The sequence below is a fragment of the Fukomys damarensis genome, unplaced genomic scaffold, assembly GCF_012274545.1.
Source record: "Fukomys damarensis isolate Sample0158 unplaced genomic scaffold, DMR_v1.0_HiC HiC_scaffold_27, whole genome shotgun sequence".
In the NCBI taxonomy this organism is placed as follows: domain Eukaryota; kingdom Metazoa; phylum Chordata; class Mammalia; order Rodentia; family Bathyergidae; genus Fukomys; species Fukomys damarensis.
The window spans coordinates 7,387,822-7,400,467 of NW_022900939.1; the positions used below are offsets into that span (position 1 = coordinate 7,387,822).

At 58.2% G+C, this 12,646-nt stretch overlaps 1 protein-coding gene across 7 annotated transcripts in view; it reads right to left on the reverse strand.

The window, feature by feature from the left end:
• The window catches only part of Tspan18 (tetraspanin 18), a 114,792-nt gene that overhangs the window by 12,309 nt on the left and 89,837 nt on the right, over positions 1–12,646 (reverse strand). For 6 of the 7 annotated variants that reach the window (XM_033756860.1, XM_010612507.2, XM_010612505.2 and 3 more), the window contains 2 exons: positions 2,543–2,615; positions 1,177–1,371 (listed from right to left, as the gene is read on the reverse strand). In XM_033756860.1, coding sequence (XP_033612751.1) covers positions 1,177–1,371; positions 2,543–2,605 — 258 coding nt within the window. In that variant the 5' untranslated portion in view covers positions 2,606–2,615. Of the gene's footprint in view, positions 1–1,176; positions 1,372–2,542; positions 2,616–7,026; positions 7,083–12,646 lie in introns of all 7 variants that reach the window. The other variant, XM_033756859.1, reaches the window with a different exon arrangement.

Below are 12,646 nucleotides of genomic sequence, written 5' to 3' on the forward strand. Positions count from 1 at the left end.
CCAGGCTGGCTTCCGGTCTTGGCTTCAGAGGCGGCCCATTAACAATGAAGAAGCGCCCCGGCCCGAGGTGAGGGTGGCAAGCGGGCCGGCGCGTCCTGGGACCCATATTCCAGATCCTTTTTCAAGCCCCAGCCAAGACTTCCCTCAGCTCGCGCTGGCTCGGAGGAAAGCTGCCGCCAGGGGGCGCCCGCACTTCTCCTTTCTCCTGCCAAGCAAAAGTTCGCGGGGCTCCCAGGTGGACAGAACACAGGCCTCCCTGTCCATTCATTTCACACAGCTTCTTCGCTTCTTCTCTGGGATGCGGAACATCGCGACACGAGCTGGGTGCTGGTCACTGCGGGACGGGACCTCAGTTGACCACCCAGGTCTCCCTGGCCTTAGTTCTACTGGGCTACGACTCCAGGTAGCCGGGTGGGGTGCAACTCGGCTACGCCCCCTACAGCCTGACCGCCTCCCAGAGCCTGGCCTTCAGGGGGCAGACTCTGGTCACCCTGGTCCCTGTTGCTTCTTCAGCAACCTCATTATAGGCGTCCAAGGATTGTTTATTTAATGACCGAGAAGCTTCAAAGATCACAGCATCTCTGCTTGGAACTGGGGTAAAAGAATCTTCCACATCCTAGCTGTGTCCCCAAGGGAGTCTGTCTGAGGCTGGAAAGAAAAACATCGCGGTCGATGTCAACGTTCTCAGAAGATCCCGCTTGGAGCAGCCTGGCCCTTCAGGCTTGGCGACTGAGGAGCCCCCTGAACTGCAGGAAGGGACCCAGTGCAGCGCAGGCTCGTGAGCAGCACGGGCGGGGGGACCCCTTTGCTCCTGGAGGCCGGGCCCAAGACTCTGCCCTCTGTGTGAGCCCGGGCGCCTGACCGCAGAGCAGGAAGTCGCAGAGTCCAGCAGGAGTGAGGACCCAGGGCAAGTGGCGGGGCACCGCAGGGCCTGCAGACCACTGACTGCAAAGCTTGTGTTTTAAAAAACTTCTTGCAGCAGGGGGAAAAGAACGCAGGGCTTTGTGAATGTGGGGCAAGCGCTCTGCCCCAGAGCTGCACCCCCAGCTCCCAGGACGCCCTGATCTTTAAGGTCCCTGCTGGAGTCAATGGCCCTGAGTGTGGGGAGGACCTGTTTGGTTCTGAATGGAAGCCAGGCCCACGCCTCCCACCTGAGGGAACCCGTGGGCCACTCACAAATAACAGCAGACACTTGTTCTCGCGGACAGCCCCACAGCAGCCCAGGAAGCCAAGCAGGAAGAGCAGGCCTCCCATGGCCAGGAGGATGTAGACGCCCGTGACGAGCAAGGGGTTGGCAGCTATGATCTCCCGGAAGCCGGTGGGGTCCACCATGACCCAGACGCCGATGCCCAGCAGGCAGGTCCCTCCCAGCTGCACGTGGAGGAGGAGAAAGAGGCAGACATGGACGTGAGACTCTCCTGGGTGGGCTGGGGGCAGAGGTGCTGGCTGGCCTGGCGCTGCTGCGAGCTTTTCTAGTTACCCTGCCCTTAAGCATCGTCTGAGTCTGATTTCTGACCCGCACCCCACCTCGGGCTGCAGAGGACCAGCTCGAGCAGCTCACATCTGCTCCTTTCATGTTCTCCTGCAGTGACAGAGCTGCAGGACCATGGGGTCACCTCGTCCAACCCTGCAATTCCATCCCACAGTGAGGCCCAGGGGTGGTGGACTCACAGCAAGTGTGGCAGAGCTGAAGCTACACAGCGGCCCCCTGACACTCGGCGAAGGCTGACACATACAAACTGAGACCTATGCCGTGCCCGTGCCATCCGCGCTAGGGCCTGGGCAACAGACGTCATTGTCATTGTCCTCAACAGCAAGCTGGGCTCCCGCTGTCAAATCCGCAGCTGGAAAATGTTCTCAGCTATGCCTCCATCTCTTAGCTATCTTGGGAGGGAAGCAATCAGTACAAGCTGAGACTTCAGGTGAGTGGCTCAACCTCTCTGAGCCTCAGCTTTCTTGCAGTTGAAAATAGACTGGAATTCCCACCTCCCGAGGAAGAAAGGGTAAAATGGGAGTGAGTGTGTTTAGCAGATGTCAGCAACTGGCCTTTTTGCCTGGGGCACCGGCTGGCAGTGGATCCACTGTGGTGAGAACCGACACTGGGCTCTGTCAGATTTGAGCACAGGAGCCCAGAGTCTCTTGCAGAGTGACAGGCCGAGGGACACGTGGGCCTGGTGTCACTGAGCAGGGTCCACAAGGCAAGGCCAAGACCTTTGGCCCGAGCAGGGCAAGGGGCAGAAGAGGAAGACAGAGCTTAACTGCGGAGCTGTCCAGCCCCAGGCACCAGAAAAGGAGCTGCACCTGACATCCACACCTGCCGAGGTACAATGCCACGAGATGGAGAAACTGTAGTTCAGAGAGGCAAGATCCAAGTTTCAGTCTCACGGCCGGTAAGGCACAGAGCTGGGATTTGAACTTGTAGCCCAGAGGTTTCCACTTCCCCTGCTCTGGGGTCTGCAGGGCCCACCCCTGCTGTGACACAGGGGCTCCCGCGCCAGGGACTTGGCACCCAGTGCTGATTTCAAAGCCCCGGGACACTCACAAATATGAAGAAGTTGAAAACAAACATCAGGTACTTCATGCAGCTCAGACAGTCGCCCTCCATGATGCTCCACCTGCAAAACACAAGGCCACTCAGTTCTCCATGGGGGTCTCCGCCCAGGGGGCCCAGCAGCCCCCACTTGCAGTGGGTGGCAGCAGGGGACAGCTAACAACCCCTCTCCCAGGGATCAGCGATGTGCCAGGATTAAGCCCTTGATCTGCTGTGCGACTTTGGGTAAATTACTCTGCCTCTTTGAGTCTTGCTGTCTCCAACTTTAAAACAGGTTAAAAACAAAACCTCTTTGGCAGCAGCGAAAATGGTACTGCTTCAAGTTATTACTCTAGTGTGGCGTAAGCCTGCGGTGTGGGGGACGGGAAACCTAGGCTCAGGGCCTGAGGACCCACCGGGCCCGAGTGCCGACCCCTCCATATGCACTACAGCCACAGGCCTGCCCAGGGCCATTTCTGGGTTCTGGCTCCCACCTGCTCCCAGGAAGACCTCTCAGCCCTGACCTGCAGCCTCCAGCACCCCACCTGCCTGGGGCCTTCCCAGCACGAGCACCCCTACAGCCAACACTGCACACAATTCTGTTCCACCCCCATTTATTGAGCATCTACTGCATGCCAGGCAGTGGGTTCCGAAACCAGGCAGTGCAGCCCTTGCCCACCCTGGGGGAGCACACAGCACCATCCACTCAAGATCACGAGGCACAGCCGCTTTCAGTGTGCAGCACCCCCACAAGCCCTGGGAGGGACTCTGGGTATGGACTGGAGACCTGGGTAGCACAGGAGGAAACTGAGGCTCGGCAGGGAAAGGACAAGGGCAGGGCGACCAGGTGGGCAGAGCTGAGCTCTTTCCCAGGTACTGCTCGGAGGGGGTGGGGCATCTACAGTGGCTTGGGCAAAGCATTCTGGGAGTTTGTGGTTGTGGGAGATGCTGTGGGAACTTTCTATGGCTCTCACGTCCTCACCAACACACAGCTGGGCTCCATTTTCTTCATCCACAAGGGAAGGTTAAGTCCTATTCAAAGGGTTCTTCATGAGGCTTATTATTAACATGAATAGTAAAGTGCATACCAAAATATCACACTGTACCCCATACGTGTGATTATTATCTATCAATTTAAAATAAAATAGAGATTAAAAAATAACTCTCGCCACTGTTTGGGGAGCCAGGTACTGCAGCACGTGCTTTATACACATTGTCTCAGTTAATTTTTAATTTTTTTTTTTGAGATAGGGTCTTGCTATGTAGTCCAGGCTGGCCTTGCGCTCACAGGATCTTCCTGCCTCAGTCTCCCGAGGGCCGGGAAAGCAGTGCAATGCAGACCTCAATGACCCTGAACCCCGCACCAGCCCAGCGAGGCGTGGTGCAGCCACACAGCATGGGAGGCAGGGGCCAAAGCCTGGCACACGGGGGCACTCAGTGCTCCCTTCATCAGCAAGCAAGGCAGCGCCTCACCCCCTAAGAGGCAAAGGGACCACAGCTGTCCCCGCCACCTGCTCGCCTGGACACCTGGAGCCCAGTGGACACCCTGATGGGCACAGATGGTGCTTGCTGTGGTCCCAGCCCCGAGGCCCTCCTCTTCCTCCTCCTGCCCCGCGGGGCCAACTACACCTTGGAAGACTCACAGCTGGCCAGGCGGCGCACCACAGGTCCTCGAGCGTCAATTCAGGATCAGGGGAACACTCCAAACCCGCCTAGCACAAGCCCTTCTCATACTGTTTGGGGGAACTGAGGTACCCACCTAGACACCAGGTATTAAAGCCAAGGCCATTCAAAAGGAAAATTGCTGAGGAAACCTGAACCGTGGGCTTGGGGTTCAGAACCTGTACCCTTCAACAACACCCCAAGGCCTTGCTTAACTCGAGGGCAGGATGGGCAGGGTTTCCTGGGGTCAGGCAGCCCTGGTCTCCACCCTGAGAGGAATCGGGAGGAACCAAGTGTCTAGTAGCTTCAGGTCTGGCCTCTAGCTCCGCAGTTACTACCCACAGGCACTGTGAGGCACGCAGTCTGGTTTCCAGAGGTGGACACGGAGGAGGCCGGGGGACTGGGTAGAGGTGGCGGCTGGTGAGTGGCAAGGCCAGGATCTGGCCCTGGAATGCACTGGAAGGTCAGAAGTTGGGCTGTGAGCAGGGCGGGTGGGCAGGAACCCTCTCTACAACAGCCAGCGTGGCCCGAGCTCATGAAATGCCCGCACTCCAGAAGTGGCACTGGTGGCACCGTCCTCCCCGTCCCAAGGGTCCCTAACATGAGCCAGCCCTTCTGCTTGGGTGGCTTCTGGGCCCTCGCTGATGCTCACTTCATTCCTGCTTGTCTTCAGGGCCGCCACGGGCATCACCTCCTCCAGGAAGCCCTCCCGAATCCCCTCCTGTGTCCCTCCTCAGTGCCTTCCCTAGGTGCCCATGGCTTCTGCTGACATCCACTGCTGCCCACGCTGCGGTAGGGACCGCTGTGGCCTCAGCCTGGGCGTGGGACAGTGTAGGTGGGGTGGATTTGAACTCTGCACAGGCTCTGGTGAGCAGCAAGTACCGGGAGCTGGGCAGGTGCCAGGCTCAGGGCTCTGTGGGCAGCAGCTCCTCTGTGTCTCCACCCTGACAGCCAGAACCAGGAGGCCATGGACTCGGGCCTGGAGCCGGAAGCCCCGCCTCTGCAGCCCTCTTCCCTGCTCTGTCTATCCAGGGGGAGGCTGGGCCCACACCCTAAACCCTTATGCCCTTCTTTCCAGATTTTTTTCCCTAGGGCCTCTGTACTGAGCCACATCTCTAATCCTTTTTTATTTAGAGACAGGATCTCAGTAAGTTTGCCCCAGCTGGGCTCAAACTTGTCATCCTCCTGCCTCAGCCTCCCAAAGTGCAGGGATTATAGTGTGCATCACATGTCTTGTTTTCCAGATCTCCTTTGAAGCCTGCAAGCCAAGAGCTGCACAGGACATGGGGGAAGTACAAGACCTGTCCCTTTCCCAGTCCAATCCCCTTCCTGCTGCCAGCAGAGGGCAGGGCACCAGCAGCTCTTCTGTCCGTCCACGCAGAGCCAAGCGGCTGTTACACATCCTGGCCATCGACGCTAGGTGTGGGCTTTGCTGTGTTCCCTGGTCCCCAGTCCAGCTGTCTTTCCGTAGGAGGGCCCAGGAGGCTGACTCCCAAGCCCTCCGTCAAGCCTGCTTCCACCACACAGGGCTGGGCACAGCCCCTTGCGGTCAGACCCCAGGATCTGACCCCAGCACCTCACCTGCTGGCCCTCAATTTCCTCATCCATAACAATGGGTGCTTAGGACAACCACACCTTGGCCAGCAACAGCACTGCCAAGGAGACCGAGTGACAGTCACCCCACTCCACCTGGCACAGAGGGTGGAGCCCACTTTGGTGGCCACACCTCCCTCTGCCTTCAGAGGCCACTTTGGCCAGGACCTACAGGGTGGGAGCCATGGCCACACCTGTGCCTGAGGGTCCCACAGGCTGAAGGCCCCTCTCTTCAGCTCCTGCTGGCTCCACCTCCTTACCCTAGAGACCAGGACTCTGGGTAGGGCAAGGGGACAGGAAGGAAAACTCAAACACAGACCCAGAGGCGGCGGTGCTGAGCCCATGTACAGGTGGGACACGGTGGCTCAGAGAGGCTGAGCAGCCTGTCCAGTGTCACAGAGGTTTACGGAACAGCCGGGCCTGATCCAGCCTCCTCCAGGTCCGGTGCTGTCCCGGGATCAGACGCTCAGCACAGCTGGGGCACAGAAGCACGCGCTCTGTAAGGCGCTGCTGTGTGATCCTGGGCAGACCACTTCCTCTCTGATCTCAGAGGCCCCATCTCTAAATGACGGAACGGGAACTCGGTGTCTGCTCTGTTTCTTGTCACTCTCTAGGGCAGAAGCAGCCACGGGAGTGACAGGCTCAGAAGTCCACGCAGGAGGAGCTCTGGCACCCTCCCCTCTGCCTACTGGGACAGAGCTTCCCTCGGGGGCCGGACCACAATGGCAGCTCCCATAAGGCTGTGGTGTGTACGATGTGCCACGTTCGCGGCCCGTGGCATGTATGGCTGGGCTTGCAGCGGTCTGGGCCATCTCCAGACAGAGGGCATGGATGCGACGGGAGAGGTGGGGCACGGTGGGGGAGCGCAGAGGGCCCGGGTGCCTGGCAGGAGCCCAGATCCCGGCTCCAAGGTGCCCTCCTCACCAGGCACAGACAATACTGAGTACAGCGCTTGGTACAGTAGCTGATTCTCCTAACAGCCAACGAGGGCTGGCTCACCTCCAGTTCTTACTGTGTGCCAGGGGACACATATGATCACTCAGTCCTTGGAAGCCTGGGAAACAGGTAATACTATCCCATTTTCAAGGGCATCACATTGAGGCTCAGAGAGGTAGAGTCACTTATGCAAAGGCTCACAGCACAGAAGTGCTGTAGCCACAATTCTTAATCATCATTTACAATAAATGCCAAATCTCTAGACCATTCGGTTATTTGACATCAAAGCGCAGACCTGTCCTTACCTGCTAAGCCATTTTATGTCCCATCACCCCAGGACCACAGCCTCCTGGGCCATCATCTACGGCAGGAGAAACCAAAGACCAGTCAGTACCAGCTACTCCACCACCACAAGACTTCTGAAACTAGGGATACATCTCCATCACTCATTGGTCAGACTGGCATGACAGACGTGGATGCTCCAATCTCTACCCAGATTTGGCTGTAGCTCCACCCCTCCCAATCTTCAAGTAAGAACTTCCATGGGGTTCCCTAATATACCTCTGAGAGGAGAACAAGGAGGCATTTCTGGAAGGTGGGCCGTGAGGTCCAAAGGCTTTGTTGGTCCTCAAAGAAGTGATTCAAAAGGCACTGATGAAGGAGACCAGAAGGCGCACCAAGGTCATCCCTGCCATTCTACCATTATGTTCAGTGGTGGGGACCCCGAGACAGCAGTGTCGATGAAGTCATTTTCAGTATTTCACAGAACAGCTAAGAAATCAACCTCTCCTCACAGGCCCGCTCAAGGGACAAGTGTCTGCGGTTCTGGAGCAACTAAATCACACCAGGTGGGAACCCTTGTTTCTCAAGTTGCTTGGGAGCTCTGGCCACCAGGTCTGTGTGACTCTGCAGAACCAAAATTAAGGAGGACATTTACTGTGCTCTTCACAAATGGCTTGGCAAAAGCAGCACTGGTAGGTAACGTTCTTTACATCCTGGCACAGGGAGGGATGAAACGCGCCGGGAGAATGAAAAGCCGGGAGCCGATGTGACAATGAATTCCACTGCCTCTGGATGCCTCCGCCTCCCCCTGCTTCCTGGAGGCAGCGTCTGCCCCAGGGAGTGTGATGGGGTCGCAGTCTCAGGGTGCAGGGGGCCCGCCTGGCCCCGGAGGTCCTGAGCTGACAGATGCCGTTCTCACACCACACGGCCCCCGAAGCACCACCTGTTTCCTGTGTCACCAAACCAGGCGCTCGGGGGCTTCAAGGGCAACTTGTGTTTGCTGTTCTTGCCTAGGTGCTGATGAGAATCCGGCCCACAGAGAGACACGCGGCGGCACTGAGACGGAAGGGGCCTGGCCGGGTCCTAAGAGTTGTCCGATGGGTCTGCACCCAGATGTGCGGCCTGGGCCCCGCGGCTACAGCACTGAGTCCATGTGCTACTGGCTTATTTGGGTGGCTTTAGGAAAAGGTACGCTTTGTACACGTGGGCTGGGTTGGTCCAGTGCCACACTCCCAGCGTCTGAGGCAGTTCTGGGCACAGTGAGTGCGAGATTAGTCTACCGGGACGACAGAGTGAGTGAATGTGGGCAATCATGACCAAAGACAGCACAGCAACAGAACAGTGGAGAGAGAGGTCAGAGACACAGTCGAGGCAAGTCAGAAAGGGGGCAGCCAGACAAAACCGGCACAGAGACAAACAAGGCTACAAGAGGCGCAGGAAGAGCAACAGCTCGGCAGACACAATGGGGCAGGGGATGATGGCAGGGACAGGGCAGGGGGCATAGAGAAGAGAGGCCACGCAGCCGGCTCGTGTCTGTGTCCTGTGGGCCCACCAGAGGGAAGGGGCCAGTGTGAAAACCAGTCCTCCAGCTCCGAGGAAAAGCTTGTGGCTCCCGGGGCCACTCCACCAGGGGTCAGTACCAGCTGGCAGCCCCCGGGGCCAGCCCGGGCTGTGGGCGATGCTGACGGCCACCTGTAGCACACACCTGGATGTCACCTGGGCACGTAGGGTGGGTGCCACCCTCATCCTGCTTTACAGATAGGAAGCTGAGGTCAGGGAAGGTAACTGTGGGCCTGGCCCCGCCCACTGCGACGTCTGACTGTTGGACTTCAAAACAGAGCACTTGACAGGGTCCAAGGCCGCGGAGCAGCAGAGGGGACACCAGAAAGCGGTGACGCCCGCCTCTGTCCCCACAGTCTTGCTGAGTGCTGTTCCGCCTTGAGTCAGACAGCCGAGCCCGAGCCAGCTGGAGGAGCCGGGGACAACCCAGCCCTTCCATCCCGACAGATGGGAGCCCCGAGGCCCCAAGAGGGGCAGCAGAGAGGGGCCAGGGTCGTGCGGCGCCGCAGGGCTTTCCCCAGCAGGCTCCCGTCCGGCCAGACGGCTTATTCATCTCCCCCATGGGCCCAGATGGCTGGGCCCATCTGCAGGGAGCAGCTTGGGAGGGTCTCGTTCATAAATCACTCCTTTTGCCCGGGGCATGCTTTCCGGAGACACAGCAGAGAGGCAGGTGGACAAGCGTCATGAACAAGTCAGTGTGGGGCCGGGGAGGACTCAGATGACCCCACACAGTGGACTGCAGTGAGGACCGATGACCCCAGTGCTCAGCCAGCAGGGCCGGCATCCACCTCCCCCACCCAGGCTGGGCAGTGGAATGCAGGTCACCTGGAACTGGGGGAGGCCGACTCAGGATGCAGACAGGGAAGGGACCGAGCAGCACAGAGCCCCGTCATGATGTCAGACACTGAGTTCTGGACGTTCACTTCCAGCACTCTCTCTGCACCCTCCAGAGCCCCAGCATGCAAACTACTGCCATCCCTCTGAGGGGAGGGACTCTCAGACACAGGCCCTGGAGTCCCCGTGCACCACACCAGCCTCCACCGGGCCGCTGGCTGGAAACAGCCATGGTCCTTGTGATTGGTGTTCAGGGAGGGGGCTGGGGGCTCATTCACTCACTGGCTGCTCCTGCTGGGCCAAGGCCCAAGACAGACGGGCTCGTCAGTGAGCAACTGGCCCCACAACCTGGCAAGCCCAGAGACAGGAGGACAGGGACGCTGGCACAGCTGAACGAGGCTAGAACCTAATTAGGCTCCAGAGGCGGCAGCCCCCAGGGTCAGGGGTACCCAAGCAAAGCCTGCTGCAGATGCAACTGTACCCTAAACAATGTCTCCCCGACTCTACCCTCATTGACCCCAGAACTCTGCAGTGTCTGGGAAGTCCCTGGGGCATGCACTGGCCCTGCCACCAGCCCTTCTGACCAGAGCTCTCACGGGGTGTTTGCACCAAAGAGTTCCCAGGGAGGGCCGTGCCCTGCCCGTCACGCCCTCTGCGGCGTGCTGGGGGCCCAGAGAGGGATGGGGTCCTCCCAGAGCCGCACAGCAAGTCTGCTGCTGCTCCCTTACCTCAGCCTCCAAAGACTGACACTGGATTCCTAGAGCCCTTGGCACAAAGGACCTCGCTGAAGCCCTCACACCAAAGCTGTGGAGCTGAGGACAGGAGGGCACGTAGGGGGAATTCAGGGCATATCACCTGATGGACTCCTGATGGAAGAACAAACCTCCTCCTAGGCTGTGCTGTTCCGTGGCCATTCACCCACCCAGCATGTCCCTCTTGTCCCTGTCCCCCATGTCCTCCTCCCCCTGCACACATGCGACACCTGCTGCTTCACCGGGATTGAGTCTTGTCTCCCAGCCTCTGGGCCACTTCCTGGAAGACATTAAACCTCATGCCAACAGGGCCACGCACTTAGTTGGCTCTTTCTGTATGCCTCGCCTCGAACTCAGAGCCCACAGATCTTCCCGGACGTGGGTCTGTAGTTGGACCAGGCTCAGACAGTGGGTCACCCGGCTCAGTCACCAGCCAGTCTGCAAAGCCTCCTGCCTGCCTCCAAAGCCCAATGCTCGGCCCTTAGCAGGGGTCTCTCAGCTTTTCCCCACTCCTCTGTGCACCCCTTTTCAAAGTATAAAACCAAATATATAAGATTAAGTGAAATATAGTGATCAAAACTATAAAAAAAGAACCAATTTGGTGGGGCATGGTGGTGCACACCTATAACCCTAGCATTCAGGAGGCTGAGGCAGGAGGATTGTCACGAGCATGATCCTCAAAGCCAGGATAAGAACTTTGTCTAGGTCTGGTCCTGCTCTCTTTGGGGCTCACAGTCCGATCTGCACAATTTCCATTCTTTCTTGTCAAAGTCACACTGCCTCACTAGTGCCCAACCCCAGCAGAGGGGCAGGAAGTTTGCAGCAGGAGCAAACTCGACATGGAAGCTGTGAAGGGACAAGAGTGAAAACCCTAAATTTTGCCAGGAGTGGAGGCACACACCTGTAATCCCATCATCCCGGAGGCTGAGGCAGGAGAGTCACCGTGAGTTCATGGCTGGCCTGGGCTACATTAGAGAGACCCAGCTGCAGAAAAGCAAAATCAAAAATAAAATCCCTAAATTCCAAGAGAATTTCCTGGGCCAGAGGGGACCCAAAAGAGTGGGCGTGGTGGGTGACCGTGGCCATCACCTTGCCTGGGGCAGGTCCAGCCAGGGGGACACATGCAGAGAGGACAGAAAGCCATTCAGTGTCCAGAGATCCAGCCTGACATTTGGATTCGGGGGCTCGTGGAGAGTCCTGCACATCCTCCTCTCTGCACCCCAGGGGCTCCGGAGCCAAGTTCCCAGACCTCAAAGTGAGAAGCCCCTGAGTTTTAGGGACCAGGGCTGCAGGCTAAACTGGGGGCGGCAGCCACAAACCCACACATCTGTCAAACCCAGGCCCTTCCCTGTCCTTCCCACGGGCCCTGGGCGGTGGTCTCCTCTCTCCCCTCCCCCTCTGTCCACTCCCTCCCAGGTCACCGGAACTGGAGGGTGACTGGGTGTTACTGGACTTCCACTAGGGCAGCCAGCTTGTAGATCACTCCCACCCTACAGCCTGGTGACATCTATAGCCAGGTGACATTAGAGAGGAGGGGTCCCGCCCTAAGGCTCAAAGCAGACATGGCGGGACAGCACAGTCCGATGCCGACACCCTCTCCCACCAGACGGCAATCTCTTGGGTGGCCGGGCTGTTTCTGTGTCCCTTCAGGGCACACAGGGTTCCCAGGAGGCACCCTGGAGGGATTCAGGCAGTACATGAACTTCCGCTGTGCTGAGCACTTCTCCAGCACCCTGTGGTCATGGGTCTATCATGTCTGTGTTCCTAGGAGTAAACTGAGGCTCAGTGCAGCCCACAGCGGGGTGGAGGAAGAATAGGGTCCTGACCCCAGAAGGCGCCCTGCTGTGAAGCCCAGGGCACGTGTTGGCAGACACAAGGCAGACAGAATAGGCTGGCAAGTGTAGGTCTTGGGTTCGACTCCTCTCTCTGACCCGGCTCTTTCTCACGGCCCTGAATCTCCCCTTGACACAAGCTCTCCCTTCCCACCTTTCATCCCCCCAGAGCCCAGAGCTCCAAAAGCCCCTTTGAAAGACTTGCTAATCCATCCCAAAATACTCAGGGCCGTTGCTGTGACAACCTGGCCCCACACACAGCCCAGATTTAAATATTTAATGGACTCATGGGTATTAAGGAGGCCTGGGAACTGGCAGGGGAGGGCACAGGTCTGGGGGAGCCCAAACAGCTGCACCACCACTCAGAGAAGAGGAGCTGAGGGCTGCAAGCATCATTGTGCCAGTGGCCAGCGCACAGGAAGCCCTTTCTACAGAGTGGGCGCAGGCCGGGGCCTACGTTTACAGATGTGGATGCTGCGGCCCCAAAAGGACAGGCGCGAGTAGCAGATGCAGCAGCAGCAGCATGGATGCGGTAGCGCTCCTGCCAGAATACAGAGCCATGAAAAACACACCGAAGTCCTGTGGGTTTCACAGTCCACATCAACACTCTTTCAAAGCAGCTGAACTGATCGATTCTGGGTTGTTTTTTTTTTTTTTTTTTTTTT